Source organism: Hesperophylax consimilis, chromosome 13, assembly GCF_061612785.1.
Source record: "Hesperophylax consimilis isolate HC1 chromosome 13, BYU_Hcon_1.0, whole genome shotgun sequence".
NCBI classification, from domain to species: Eukaryota; Metazoa; Arthropoda; class Insecta; order Trichoptera; family Limnephilidae; genus Hesperophylax; species Hesperophylax consimilis.
Window position 1 is genome coordinate 24,341,692 of NC_142848.1, and position 15,531 is coordinate 24,357,222.

At 35.5% G+C, this 15,531-nt stretch overlaps 1 protein-coding gene across 1 annotated transcript in view; it reads left to right on the plus strand.

Moving 5' to 3' along the window:
* Window positions 1-445: 445 nt before the first annotated feature.
* LOC149418644 (adenylate cyclase type 10-like) overlaps window positions 446-15,531 on the plus strand; it is a 63,691-nt gene continuing 48,605 nt past the window's right edge. Inside the window, exons 1-10 of the mRNA XM_089639138.1 lie at window positions 446-563; window positions 2,203-2,360; window positions 3,486-3,761; window positions 4,680-4,780; window positions 6,597-6,774; window positions 9,495-9,614; window positions 11,330-11,549; window positions 12,073-12,269; window positions 13,535-13,608; window positions 14,688-14,848. Of these exons, the coding sequence (XP_089495264.1) occupies window positions 457-563; window positions 2,203-2,360; window positions 3,486-3,761; window positions 4,680-4,780; window positions 6,597-6,774; window positions 9,495-9,614; window positions 11,330-11,549; window positions 12,073-12,269; window positions 13,535-13,608; window positions 14,688-14,848 (1,592 nt within the window). The 5' untranslated portion in view covers window positions 446-456. The remainder of the gene's footprint in view (window positions 564-2,202; window positions 2,361-3,485; window positions 3,762-4,679; window positions 4,781-6,596; window positions 6,775-9,494; window positions 9,615-11,329; window positions 11,550-12,072; window positions 12,270-13,534; window positions 13,609-14,687; window positions 14,849-15,531) is intronic.

Consider the following 15,531-nt stretch of genomic DNA (forward strand, 5'->3'; position numbering starts at 1 on the left):
AAGGGGAGAATAAATTTGTCAAAACACTACTCACTACCATAAATCAACTATCTACTTACTACTCACATCTGAATGTTCTTTAATATTTGTTGCCGAATCGAGGCTACTCAGTGTTGCCGTAGTAATGAATAATTTTAGTTTCTCTTCATTAAATATCTACATTATATTGTCAAACTTCACCTACTTATTTTATTTTTGGTTAGGTACTTAAATCAATTTAAATTATTAAAAATACTGTTCCACCAGAAAATGATTTCAAATAAAAATACAATATTGTTTGCTAAAAGTTATTGACTTTATTGTTGACAAAAATCTCCTCGAACTCAATATTGATTAGAAATATCTAATGTAAAAATGGATGAATATTTTAGAGTGGCCGAACAATTAGGTGAATCAAAGAAATTCAAAATATTTCGTTATTTGAATAATGAAGATATTCAAAATGATGAAATTTTAATGTCGATTAGATCGAAGAATCATCAAAAATCAACATTGTTCTCGCAAGATTATAATTCAAAGAAAAATTATGATAAGAAAAAACTGGATTTACAAAAAAAAATAAGGTAAGAATTAGAATTTATTAGAAATAAAATTCCGTTCTATGTCACACCCAAATCTTTTTGTGGTAAACTTGTCGAATTCCGCTGCATGCAAAGGCTCTTTACAAAAACAACAATCTATTTCAACTTAAATATTTAATTAGGTAAATTTTGGATAGGGCCTGACACGCTTATTACGAATAATTTTTAGAAAAAAACTTTATATTCGCCTTAATTACTATAAAAGAAAACTTTTTGCATTTCGGGCGGCGGAAAATTATGCATTTTGATTTTCAATTGCATAAAACCAAAATTCACTTCGCGAATCGATGTGGCGACAACGCGACGCCATTAGGAACGCACTGTTATGTTGGTATCACTGATGCATTAACAAGAGCTAAATACGACCGTTGCTACCTTCGTGGGATGCCGAGGTTTGTGTAATATGGTTTGTGATACAAAGGAAAGTGCCCCTTAATAACGCCTGCTCGCGTCAAGGCAAGAAAAACATCCCAGTTTTCAACTAGTTTACCGGCTACGCTAGGTTTGTGTAACATGGTTTGTGATACAAATCAATGTATCAGGGATACCAACATAACAGTGACGTACCTAATGGCAGCTGATTGCCGCCGCATCGATTCGCGAAGTGAATTTTGGTTAACGCAATTGAAAATTTAAATTCATAATTTTCCGCCGCCCGAAATGCAAAAAGTTTTCTTTTATAGCAATTAAGGCGAATATAAAGTTTTTTTCTAAAAAATATTCGTAATAAGCGTGTCAGGCCCTATCCAAAAATTACCTTTAATTAAGTTGGGCGTTTAAGTAAACATGAAGCACAAAATAGGGTATACGCCAAAGATATTAGAAGAACGAGATGTGCTATGCGCAGTTCGTACTGAGTGGAATTGTTTTGCCGAGTGTCGCTGGTTTTGTTCACCAATACTACTGCACACCTTCGCTTGCGCTAAGGTATCCACACTAATACATAGAACAGATTTCTGTGCGTACACGTCCCGATACCGTTCAAAGTACCCTAATTAGGTAGTACTCCGGCGGCCAACATAGCATATCTCGTTCTTCTAATATCTTTGGTATACGTTGACTACGAGTGCCCAATAAAATTTAACACTTTCCCGACATAATTACTAATTCCTGATGATCTCAAACTGTGCCCGTGGTATTGTTCTCAGGTGCAAAGCTTTCACTTAGAACAAATTTCACTTCGTTTCATTTTTACACTCAAAATAAATATGACATATTTATCAAAATATCCCACTGGTTAGGTTAGGTTAGGTTAGGTTAGCTTTTACCATCTCCCTCCGCATAAATAGTTTTTCTTGTAGTAATTAAGTTGAAACCGAGTGCTATTTAGATATTTTCTTCATATTAAGCGTGCAGCAGAATTCGAAAAGTTTATCCTTTTTGTTTTTGATCGTTTTTCCAATTCATATTATTTGACATTTATTAATATCTTCTATACCTATATATAAAGAAGAATGCCTGTGGCGAGTGGGCGGTCTGGCTTTGTTTTGTTATACAAATCTACAATTTTATTCCGAGATTTATGAAATTTTGCACACTTATAATAAGAGGAAAATTACTGTCTGATTTCGAAAAACTCTAGCAAACAAAAGTATAGTAGAATATCCATCATGTTTTCCAGTCACATCAGAAGCCAACATGTGGAACACAAAATGTCATCTATTGAATATAAAAAAGCCAAGACAATGGCTTCTCTGGTACCAGATGAAATAATCTACAACTCCTCTGATTACTCTGTAAGGGAGTACAATGCAGCTTTGATGTTTGCCGACGTATCAGGTATGGTTTTATCCAAAATTTCCACTAAGGCCAGGTTCAGACTGTGTTTGACATCCAGGAATAAACCTGTTGAAGTGGATGTTTACTACGTAGTGCTAGATGGCTCTGTGCCATTTTATTTTCATGGTGATTGCAAAACTGGAAGAACTGACGTATTAAGTCAACTTCCATTTAACAGTTTCAGTGTTTATTATAAAGAATATAATAATAGATAGTTGCACTTGCCCTATTTCACAGGGTGTGAATAAACTTTCAGTTTATTCATTTTTAAATATGTACATCTGTTTGAATTTCACTTTGATTGATTTGAATTGATCTAGCTGAAACTCAGCAAATAGACTTGTTGTCGATGACAATGCATTCTATCAACTTCTGGTGGCAATCACACATACACAAAGGGATATATATGCATCACTCTGAATTTCAATGTCATTACAGCAGATAATATACAAAATACATGTCTACCCTACCCAATCGAGGTTGTTAGCGCGGTTGACTACAGTCGGAGGAAGGTTCAATCCTCCGTCTTTTAAATGTTCACGTCAGTTTAATAACCAGTCCCTGGGGAGAAATGTTTAATCCTCATACAGTCCAAAAAAAATCTGTGAAATTGAATCATTACTTATTGGTAATTGAATCCATCTCATTAATTTATTTACCGCACTTCCCCCGTCTGATCTTAATAAAACTAGTTTTCGACTGGTCTGGACCATTGGTCGAATGGTCCGAAGCTTTAGGTTCACTTCCAGAGGTTGTAGGTTTAATGCTCCTCCACCACTTTGCAACCTTTTATGGTGATTTGAATATGTGATAATATTAATATACATCCTTAGAGGGAAAATAGTACTTTTTAAAATTCCTTATAGACCTTAGAGATTCATTATAAACAAGGAAGAAAAACCATGCACAGTAAAATCATTAAGATGTGCCTGAGATAAGGTCAATAATATCTTACTTTGGTTGAAATTTCATAATCGAACATTTAAAAAAATAGAACTTCTTTCTTGACCAGAAAATCGATCTGCCCGGGGCCTAACAAATCATTTCAAATATCATTGTTTAATAGTTTATTTCAAATCGGCATAAATCACACATCTTTTAAGTGTATCAAAACATTATTTGTAGGTTTCACCGACCTTTGCGAGAAGTATACCGAGACGGGCAAAGATGGCACATCGAAGATGACACAGATCCTCAACACATACATCGGAGCCATGGTGCAGGAGATTCTCTCGCGCAATGGAGACTTACTGAAGTTCTCCGGAGACGCCTTCCTCGCCATGTGGAAGAGCACCTCCACCATGCCCATGCAGAATGCGGTGCACACGGCCATAGACTGTGCACTGATCATCCAGCGGGATTACGGCACATTCGCAACAGATGTGGACGTTGTTTTAAAAGGTATCTGAAATTAATACACAGAACTCCGCAAACGCCAACTAAGTCTACATCGATGATAGTATATGAAACTGGTTCATGCCGACTGATAGTTGCTTCTAGACGAGCCGTTTCACGATGCACATAAGCCACTCCCAACTTGCAAATAAGTTAATAAATACTTGAATATTGATGTGATGGTTCGAATACACTATGTACAGGGTTTTCCAATAAGAGGTGTTATTTTGATATTCAATCGTAAAAGATCATTGTGTGGCGTAGCGCCGTCTTGTTGAAAGTAAATGTTGTCCAGATCAATACCATCTAATTCCGGCCATAAAAAATCATTAATCATCTCTCGATAGCGCAATCCATTCACCGTAACTGTTGCTCCAGCCTCATTTTCGAAAAAGTAAGGTCCAACGACTCCGCCGAACCATAAACCGCACCAAACAGTCACACGTTGAGGATAGAGAGGCTTTTCAACAATAACTCTTGGGTTTTCCGAGCCCCAGATGCGACAATTTTGCTTGTTGACGAAGCCACCGAGGTGGAAATGGGCCTCATCACTCAAGATGATTTGCATTTGATTCACTCAAGTGAATAATTTTAATGCGTTATTGAAGCGTGTATCGTTCCATTTTTATTAATGGCCTAGTTTTTACTTGTCAAATGTCAAAAAATGACAGCTTCAAAAGTAACATCTACCAAAATAGCGGGCTATTCAAAATAACACCTCTTATTGGAAAACCCATTATAGTCACAATTCATTTCACATACTTTTTTCTGTCCTTTTGATTGCTTAATTGTTTATTTACTAGTTGGGGGTGATTGACATGCGTTGAACGGCCCTTCTGGAAGCAACTATTGAATGTTAGTTTTTTTTTTTAAACATTTTTTATTACACAGTAAATTTTATCCACCTGCGTTTAATTATTCTAGTGAAAGTAGCCCTTTCTGCCGGCCGGGTGCTTTTCAGTCTTATCGGCGACAAGGAGAACACTCACTATGCCGTAGTTGGTCAACCCGTATGGGATGTCAAGGTAAATATATATTTACTTCATACCTAATAAAAGCAAATCTTTAAAATTCCAGTAAAAGCAATACCTACTACAAATGAAACATCTGTAAATTCAATATGGGTGTTTAGGAAAATGAACAATGTCCAACCCGTCTATTTAATATGCACGGTATCCGGGGGTAAAGTGCACTAACTTCGTGAGGTGATTTGAGATAGGAGTAAAAAAGATAAATAACTTTTTCCGAAATTCCAACTTCTTTTTTCCTATACAAAAAGACATACCTACTAAAAATCCTTAGGACGGGTTGTTTCACAGAATTTGAACAATTCATCAAATTTCAAAGTTAATTTTCAAGTTTTGTGAAGGTTTTATTCAAGTTCTGTTATTATAGACATTATTTTTTTAATCTTATGTTGACATCATAGACTCAATTAGACTAGACACGGCATGTAAGTTTTTAGATTCTCACGGCCAAAAGCATTTTTGTTGTGTGTTTTTGGGGTGTTACGCCGTGTTGCGCTAACTCCTTCTTTAGCCGACGTTTCGGACAGCGTTGCAGTGTCCATCATCAGGGCAGATCCGGTAGATCCGAAGATGTCTCACATCTTCGGATCTACCGGATCTGCCCTGATGATGGACACTGCAACGCTGTCCGAAACGTCGGCTAAAGAAGGAGTTAGCGCAACACGGCATAACACCCCAAAAACAAACAACAAAAATAGACACGGCATATTCATTTAAAAATAACCTCAACACAATTTTGGTTTGGTTCACGTGCACATTTATGAAAAGGCCCACGCACTGTGTCGCATTGCGAAATGGGCACTATGCATTGCGTTTTACCTTTTGTTGGTCTAGAGCAGGGGTCTCCAAACTACGGCCCGCGGGCCGTATCCGGCCCGCCAGTGTCTTCCATCCGGCCCGCGACATCTTATGACCAGTGTCATCAAGGACCCGCGACAGCTAATGGCTAAGACCTTGCTCAGAAGGGGCCAAAACTCCGCAAATTTTTTCGTGCGAATAAATAAATATGCTCGTTGGCGAGGTACTTGGCACCAATACATTGCGTCCACAAGCATCGCGCGAATATATCGAGAGGATTTTTTTGAAAAATCTTTATTTGATTCGCAATGATATCAAGGTCTGAGAAACGAGTATCAAAAATTATCTTCAAAGCTACGTTATCTAAAGCTATATTTTCATCCCTGAAAATTCTATTGTCTACCCCCCCCCCCCTCCCTAGGACAGAAAATATGGGTGTCTAGAAATTAAAACGGTTTTGGCCCTCTGAACTCACTGGAGTAGTCAATGTGGCCCTCCGGCTGAAATGTTTGGAGACCCCTGGTCTAGAGTAAGCTATTTTGCTTCTCAGCTATGCTAGGCAGGTTCATTTTTTCAATCACAAAAATAACCCAGTTCCAAATATTTAAATTTGAATTATGTCCATATTACAACACCTCTGACAACAAATTCTCCATGGTTTCGCTTACGAGTTTGAACGCTTGTACAAGGAGTTTAAACAGAGTTGGGTTGTTAAGTTTATCTCCATATTTGTGACATACGCTACGTGGCGTTATTTTTAAAATGTATTTAACTAGACAGGGCTAATCTAGTATAATACATCAATGGTTGACATTGAATCACTCAAATAAATAAACAATGTCGTTTATTCTATATTCTTGATTTATTTTATGGGTATAAATTATGGCTGCCCTGAGGTCAATCTGCCTTGTCAAATAGCGGCTATAAATTGTGGCCGCTCGGAGGAAAAGGGTTAATTTATGTATGTATTTCATATATTCTTGTCTCATCAGATCCTCATGTTATCTAACTTTAGAAAGCGGAGTATCTGAGTAAAGCTGGGGATGTGGTGGCGTCTCCCAGCGCCTGGCAGTACTTAAATTCTGCACAGTACATTACCAAGCCGATGGATGATGGGATCCACACCAATATCCTGGGCATTGGGGCCACGTGGAAGCATGTGGACACGGCCATCGTGGATTTGAGGAATTCAGGTGAACAACAGACTCACTGACTCAACATTTCAACGCCAAGAAATTCCACAAAAACACAATTGACTTGGCAATGAGGAATTCCTGTGAAAAATATTATAGCTAATTTATAACCTAGAACAACAGTATTCGATTCTGAATTAGTGTTGGGCAGGACACGATATCAGAATGAGTTTTGTATGAGGTACTCAAATACGAATGAGGGGTCAGAATATTTTTATATTCTGGTTAAAATAGTTCTTCAGTGGTATTGGACACTGACTATATAAAAGTTTTATTGTGCGTATATGGTTATCAGGGCCATGGTTAGCAGCAAAATCATATGACGCGACTTAACAAATCGGGAAGAGATAAATTTTTGCTGCCGCTTCAAAATAATACTGGCATATAAGTTGATGATACATTTAGACTTGTTAATCATAAAATGTAACAAGTAAGAAATGTTTATAGTAAATTCTTAATTCAAATATTGCTCATGTATGACAAAGACACACATTAGAAAAATATATCTGAATGGACGAAATACGGACGGAAAACAACCGTATTATTAATAAAAATAAAAATAAGTAATTTGCGTGTATTTACCAATGAAATATAAATCCTTGGCTTTTACTGGTATTTGCCAAATAATTGAAACACTTTCTCTTCACACGCTAGGGGATTTAGGAACTTTTTAAGGTAATTTACTTAGAGGTAGCACTCGACCTTACGCAACGCATGACAGTTTACTAAAACTACGAAAACGAAACACTACAATTGACGTACTTTTTGCTTGCCACTTTGAGATTTCTCCGCACGTAATTTTCAATGCCTGAATTTATTAAGACTAATTAAAACAACCTAATTTCAAGAGTTTACCGGCAGGGTTGCGTAGCATCACATATAATCAAATCAATTATCATTTGCGCTGTTGTATTTATGTAGTTATTAACCCCTCCAGCATTTGAGGATCAAATATGACCGGGGGTCTGTATTTTATAAAAGTATTTTTATCTTTATTTTCTATCACGCGAAAATGCACATTTTTTTGACGTTAGAAAGAGAAATAATAATTATTTCCAGTTTGTCTCAAATATTTACACTGGAATCTATTAATAAAATACTAAAAATAGCCAAAATTAATAATTCGCATTATATTTATCATTTTATTTATCTTTAAAAAATATTTTTTATTATATATACAAGATAAAAGTGAAGGTATAGTTTTCTTAAACTTTCCCCAAACAAAACGAAAGTGTTTTAGAAATATCGAGTTCTCTCAATTTTTCTATGATTGGAGTAAAAAATTAAGTAAAAACGTGGTTAGCGTTTTTGACAACATTTTTCACGTTTGATATTAATATTTTATTATTTAGAAATAGTAAATGTTTATTTTAAATGCATACACCGGAAATATAATTTTATCTATTTTCTAAAACAGTATTTGTTTTCACGGAAAATTAAAAAATAAGATGTATATAGCACATTTGAAATACACAGAAAACATTGCACACTGAACAAATGTGATCAATGTACTAAAGGGTTAAAATAGATCCCAACCACAGACATAGGAATTAATAGACGAGAAGATAATGGCGAGGGGTAAAATCAACTGTTGAAGAACGAAGGGAGTGAAGCTGACTGTGATTCGTCAATAAATCAATCTGACAGTAAATAGGCATCTCGCATTATAATATCACCATTTACTTCTTAAAAGTAAAATCTGCTTTTGAATGAATAGACATTTTTACATGGGAGCGCAAATTACTCGCCACGTTATGAACAAATTTGCGAAGTCCAAATTCGGCAAAAAAATTCGGTTCTATTTTCAGAGTCGAATATTTCGTTTAAGTATTTAGTTGAGACACTTTTATAAATGTTCATAATTTACTTCCCAGCAACCAACCAGCTTTGTGTTTCGCGTCCAGACGTTTCTCGATGTGATAGTATATGTTTCTAAAACTGATCTATATATACGATGTGAATATGCTTAAAATAAAGTAAAATAATGCTTATATATGGAATGTAATACGACAATTGGGTTTATTCTCTTTTTCACATCTATTTTTACAAGTTTTCATAGTACAAGTCGACATTTTGCCGTGCTATTTCGTAAAATGAACCGATGATGCCTCAACCATAGTTCGCACAAGAATGATGACGTCACGTTTTCAAATTTCACTTGAGGCCATACGCGAGCACAGCCGGCTCCAATGGAACCGGTATAGGGAGTGGGGATAATACGCTTTTAATCACTTAGGGCAGGTCTACTAATATTCATATGTCTATGATCCCAACGGTTAAGATTAATTTTCTTTTAATATTGTACTTGCTAAATTTTAATATTGTACTAGCTAAATTTTAACATTGTACTAGCTAAATTTTAACATGGTACTAGCTAAATTTTAACATTGCACTAGATAAATTTTAACATTGTACCTAGCTAAATTTTAACATTTTTACCAGCTAAATTTTAACATTGTACCTAGCTAAATTTTAAAATTGTACCTAGCTAAATTTTAACATTGTACTAGCTAATTTTTAACATTGTACCTAGCTAAATTTTAACATTGTACTAGCTAAATTTTAACATTGTACCTAGCTAAATTTTAACATTGTACTAGCTAAATTTTTCCTGTATTTGTTTAATTTGAAATGATTAACAACAACTTATAAACTCTTTTCAATATAAGAAACAATTCATTTTGTAATAATTAATGATATTGATACTATTTATTTTCCAGCTGTTCTCTCATCAGATACAGAAATGGACACTACCATGTTGGATTCAGCAGATTCAGACTTTTACAGTTCAAACATTGAGATGATGATTCAAACCTACACAAATATAAGTGTTACCAATAGTACGTACCAACACTTATTCTGTAGAGACTGTACCCAACTGTTATTTTTTTAGAGAATTTTGTTTTTATTGTATGACTAGCTCACCTGTGAAAATCACCTAAAAATTTATTTTTATCAAATAGATATAAAAATTAAAAAATACTATAAATTTATATATATATATTTTTTTAAATTGCCGTGGCCGAGAATCCCAATCAACTGCTTTGAAGGTTTGGAGGCAACCATGTTGACCATCACACTATAAATTATTTAAATTGCCGTGGCCGAGAATCCCAATCAACTGCTTTGAAGGTTTGGAGGCAACCATGTTGACCATCACACTATAAATTATTTAAATTGCCGTGGCCGAGAATCCCAATCAACTGCTTTGAAGGTTTGGAGGCAACCATGTTGACCATCACACTATAAATTATTTAAATTGCCGTGGCCGAGAATCCCAATCAACTGCTTTGAAGGTTTGGAGGCAACCATGTTGACCATCACACTGTAAATTATTTAAATTGCCGTGGCCGAGAATCCCAATCAACTGCTTTGAAGGTTTGGAGGCAACCATGTTGACCATCACACTATAAATTATTTAAATTGCCGTGGCCGAGAATCCCAATCAACTGCTTTGAAGGTTTGGAGGCAACCATGTTGACCATCACACTGTAAATTATTTAAATTGCCGTGGCCGAGAATCCCAATCAACTGCTTTGAAGGTTTGGAGGCAACCATGTTGACCATCACACTGTAAATTATTTAAATTGCCGTGGCCGAGAATCCCAATCAACTGCTTTGAAGGTTTGGAGGCAACCATGTTGACCATCACACTATAAATTATTTTAATAACACAGCATAAAATTTTTAATGTACCGAAAAGATATGAATTATAGCACAGACATGTAAAAAATCAAGTGATATCCAATATTAATAATGCCATATTAAAACAATTCTCTGTTGAAATATTATATAGGGTTTTCCAATGAGAGGTGTTATTTTGATATTCAATTGTAAAAGATCAATGGTTTTGTTGCTTGTGTGGCACGTAGCGCCGTCTTGTTGAAAGTAAACGTTGTCCAGATCAATACCATCCAATTCCGGCCATAAAAAACACTAATCATCTCTCGATAGCGCAATCCATTCACTGTAACTGTTGCTCCAGCCTCATTTTAGAAAAAGTAAGGTTAATGACTCCGCCGGACCATAAACCGCACCAAACAGTCTCACGTTGAGGATAGAGAGGCTTTTCAACAATAACTCTTGGGTTTTCCGAGCCCCAGATGCGACAATTTTGCTTGTTGACGAAGCCACCGAGGTGGAAATGTGCCTCATCACTCAAGATGATTTGCATTTGATTCACTCAAGCGAATTTTAATAATTTCAATGCGTTGTTGAAGCATGTATCGTTCCATTTTTATTAATGGCGTAGTTTCTACTTGTTTCAAATGTCAAAAAATGACAGCTTCAATGGTAACATCTACCGAAATAGCGGGCTATTCAAAATAACACCTCTTATTGGAAAACCCTGTATTATATTATGGGTAGATTCCCACTTTATTGCTTAACTGAATAATTATTATTAAAATATTGACACTTAAATTCAAAGCATATTTGTGTTCATTGAATGTGAAGTAATATTTTACTTCACGCACCGACAACCGAAATTAGTACTTTTGATTGAGACTTGTCTTTATTGTTATTTTTTTAAGGTGTGTTATTATCTTTTGTTCAGTTCGACAGAGTGTGCATTACGCCATGAAGAACAACTTGCAAGAGCCGTTGCGCCGCTTTATACTCAGTCCCGTCATGAAGGCCATTGAGAATGACGAGCCCATGGAGTACTTGACAGAGATGCGGTTCGTAGTTATACTCTTTCTGAACGTGATCACCGATGTATCTGATGGACAAGTATTGCTTCAAGTCGTGGATAAAGCCTACAAAGATGTTTGCAGGTGAAATGTTATTATTTTTGGCAATAATATAGTTAAATGTAGGTAAAGAACACCCGATTAGAGAAATTGAGAGAAGGAAAAGATTTTATAACAAAAACAGGAAAATACCTCAATGAGGAATGAGTAACAAACATCCAATTTAAAAGAGAAAATATGGGGCAATGACAGTAATGTCAGGAATTGGAAAATGAATTTTCAAATATACGTACGGTACGAAAAGGTTAAAAGTTGCGATAAAAATGGCTAATGTACAAAAAGAGCTAAAATATTGTACAGACTAGTAATCAAGAGCAATATATTAAACTGTAACGACCGTGCAACTGACGAAAGAGACTGCACGAGAAAGTGAGAATTAGGGACTACAAAAGAGTTGTATAATATCTCTTATTCCTTATCTGTTACATTGTGCCAATTGCAGTTTTTTTACTATTATTCCGCCATCCCAATTCACAGTTAATACTGTCATAAAGACATTAAGGAACATTAAATAGGTGTATTGTTTACATTTATTTTATCTTTGCAGGTTGGTGAGAGCCAGTAATGGTACAGTGAACAAGTTGTCACTGTTTGATAAGGATATGATGTTTCTGATAGTATTTGGATTGCGAGGACTTAAACAAGAAGCAGAAAAAAAGTACGCCCTCAACTGTGCCCTGGAGATACGGACTACACTCTATAAACATGATAAAATCAATAGTGTTTCTATTGGTGTGACTTCAGGTAAACCTACATCCTTCCAAAGGTGGCCTATCATTGTGATAACCATAGACTTCCAAATTAATATACTTGCCCTAATGTGATTTCCCAGTATCATTTTAACGAGCTAGAGGTAAACCATGTGACCATATTTTTGGCGCAAGGAGGGTTCTAAAATGATTTGAATAAACTACCACATCAATCGTACATTGACCACCAAAGAGTGCACATTGAAATAGCCAGACCCTGCGCAGAAAAGTAAAGTTCGCTAAAATAAGGCAAAAGTTTGCAGCGCAGTCTACTGTGGGACTTTCTGTGCAGAATCTGGATCTTTGTTTTCAAACGAACCTCCTGGTGTGGGGATGCTGGGGTTTATCCTTAGGACAAAGATATATACCATCATCGACTTTTCTGTAGGCGTTTTTAAGATATACAATTCCGTAGTACATTATTTTGATGTATCTCATAAGGTTTAGCAAACGTTCACAATGTAGTGCCCGAAAATATATTTTTACAATTTGATTATAAAACATTGACTTTTCTCTATTTTCTACAAATATAATAAGCATGTATTATACATGTAAACCTTCCGGAAGAAATTCTCTAAATGATAGTGAATACCCTATCAAAATCGGTTTCGTAGTTTAGAAGAACTAAGTGCACAAACAAATAGACGCAGATAGCGACTTTATTTTATACTATTTAGAGATTTGTAAAAGTGTCTAACTAAATATTCTAACAAAATATAACATTATGGAAATAAGCCCGAACTTTTGTTTACCCGATTTAGGGTTTGCGGGTAAGTTTTATACGCAGCCAGCAATTTGCTAGATATTGTAAAAAGGACTAGTATATCATAAGCAGATTTTATTTTCGAGGACCGAATGGTGATTTTACAATGTGAGTTACCTGTATACTGTCAGATTCATTTATTGACAAATCACAGAAAGGGCGACAATCACGACGTCTCTTGCGCTCTGCGCAACTTAGTTTGTTCCTCTTTCCCTGATTGGCTAGTCTATTAATTTGAATATCTATGGTGGTAACCTACATCCTACAGACTTCAGCCCGAACCATGCCAAGCCATGCGATAGTCTTCGTCCACCACATCAAATATAAGGGGGATCAAACTTCCTTAACCTTAGTTTATCTGGCTTATTGACTAGCGCCCTTGAAAAGAATTTGGCAAAAACAGGCAATATAGATTAACATCTATCGTAGTTCAATTTTGTTACTACATAAGTGTGTTTTAAATTATGTTATTGATTTCTTATTCTTCCATTATTCAGGTCAAGCTTATTGCGGAGTTGTTGGTCACAAATTGAGGAAAGAATATACTGTCATTGGATTATGTGTCAATAAGGTAAATTTGTATTTTCAAAATTATAGTTATATTATGTACCTAAACATACATGTTTACATTCTAAACAAGTTCCTTTCATGGTTATCAGCTGGGAGATGTATAGACGAGTTCTATTTCAACCACGATAACACAGGGAATGACTGACGTGGCCAGATATGTTTTTCTCCAAAGCTTTATTTTCAAGGGTTTGCATCGGGAGAGATTATTTATTAGTATATGCACTTATTTTGACCGCTTGTGGGCGAGAATATAAAATTTTGTCAATTGAACGCCGGCCTTGACTGTCGGAAAGGTAAAAACAAACTTTCTTTTGTGGGATTTTGTACCTCAAAAAATATCATATGACAGATGTTGATATGGTTGAATTAGCTCAGTGGTCAGAGCAATCCTCCGGCAAGGCAAAAGTCCTGGGTTCATTTCCCAGATAAGACCGGATCTTTCTGAGAGTGGTTAGTATTATTATCAATGATTAAATGATACTACAATATTATCTCTTGGTTTTTTTCTCTAAATGCGTTGTTGCTCTGAAAATGGAACAATTTGGCTTGCCGAAACTTTCCAGGACAACAGAACAGACTACTGGAAAACAGGATGTATGGTCACACAAGCATGGCGGACTAAAAATACATTATAAATGTGCCAAAACCAATCTAAAAAATTTATTTATTTATATTGTTCTGGTTGCAATTTAAAATTTGCATGTAGTTATAATTTTAGGCCCAGTTGTATTGTAGTATTTCCAATGTAACATTTTCATCAAAGTGTCATTCCGAGCTTTTATTTACATTTAAGAGGTCCCTGTTAAATTGTTTTAAGCTTACAATCAACATGATAGTTGTCTTCTACTGATGATCACAATTTGTTCCAAAGGTGAAACGGACTTAGAGCTCGGCATTTAATGGGGACCTTTCAACTGTCAAAAAAAAAAATGGCTCTGAATGGCGATTTGATGACAATGTTATTTGAATTTCTGTGAAACGACCCAACTTAAATCATTGTAGAAAAATAATTAGTCAATTAAAAATATATATTTTTAAAATTATTGCCTAGTTATTATGTAGTTTTTATTGAATTTGTAGGGTGCCCGTTTGATGGTGGCTTACCCTAATAAAATAACATGTGACAAGGAAGTGTTTCTCCAAAGCAAACTTAACGAGAATGTCTTCACCTTGATGCCGTTCAAGGTGCTGAAAGGGTTGTCCAATGTGGGGCCGGTTTATGAATATTATGCAGAGAATTCGTGAGTTAAAATAAATTCATAAACAAAAGTTGTCAATTTGTCCAGAAGAACTGTTTTATTATATATTATTCTTTGTCCTCATTAAAATTGTCCAGAGAAGCGAAGCCAGCAGTCCACAAAGGAGTGCTGGTGGCTCGTAGTTACCCCGATGTGTGGCAGTGAGACATGGAACTGGCAGAGGAAGGATAAAAGTAGACTGAATGCTGTAGAAATAATGTGATCCTTGAAGCATATGTGTGGTAAAACCACGTCTAAGATCACCTGAGAAATTTAGAGATTCGCAAAGAATGCAAGGCTGATGTAAGCGTAATAAGCAAGTTTGAGAAATGGACACTTAGATGGTTTGGGCATGTGGAGCGAAAATATGTTATATATTATTTTATTTTTTTTCTACTTTTTGTCCGGGTTAAATCTTCCCCACAGGAAAAACTAAACCCTTCCACACACTTTTTCACAAATGATCGTCTAGTTAATCAACATTATGCAAGTGCATTATATAAGCAAAATAAATACAAAACAATACAAGAACAACACGTCAACTCACCAGAGATCAAATGGGAAAATAATTCACCGACTCCAGATACTTTCATATCAGAGGGTTTTGCTCAGTAGAACTCCTAACAGGGCCTATAAATCCTACTGATCCCTCAACATAAATATTTAAAAAATCTTTCGTAATCCTA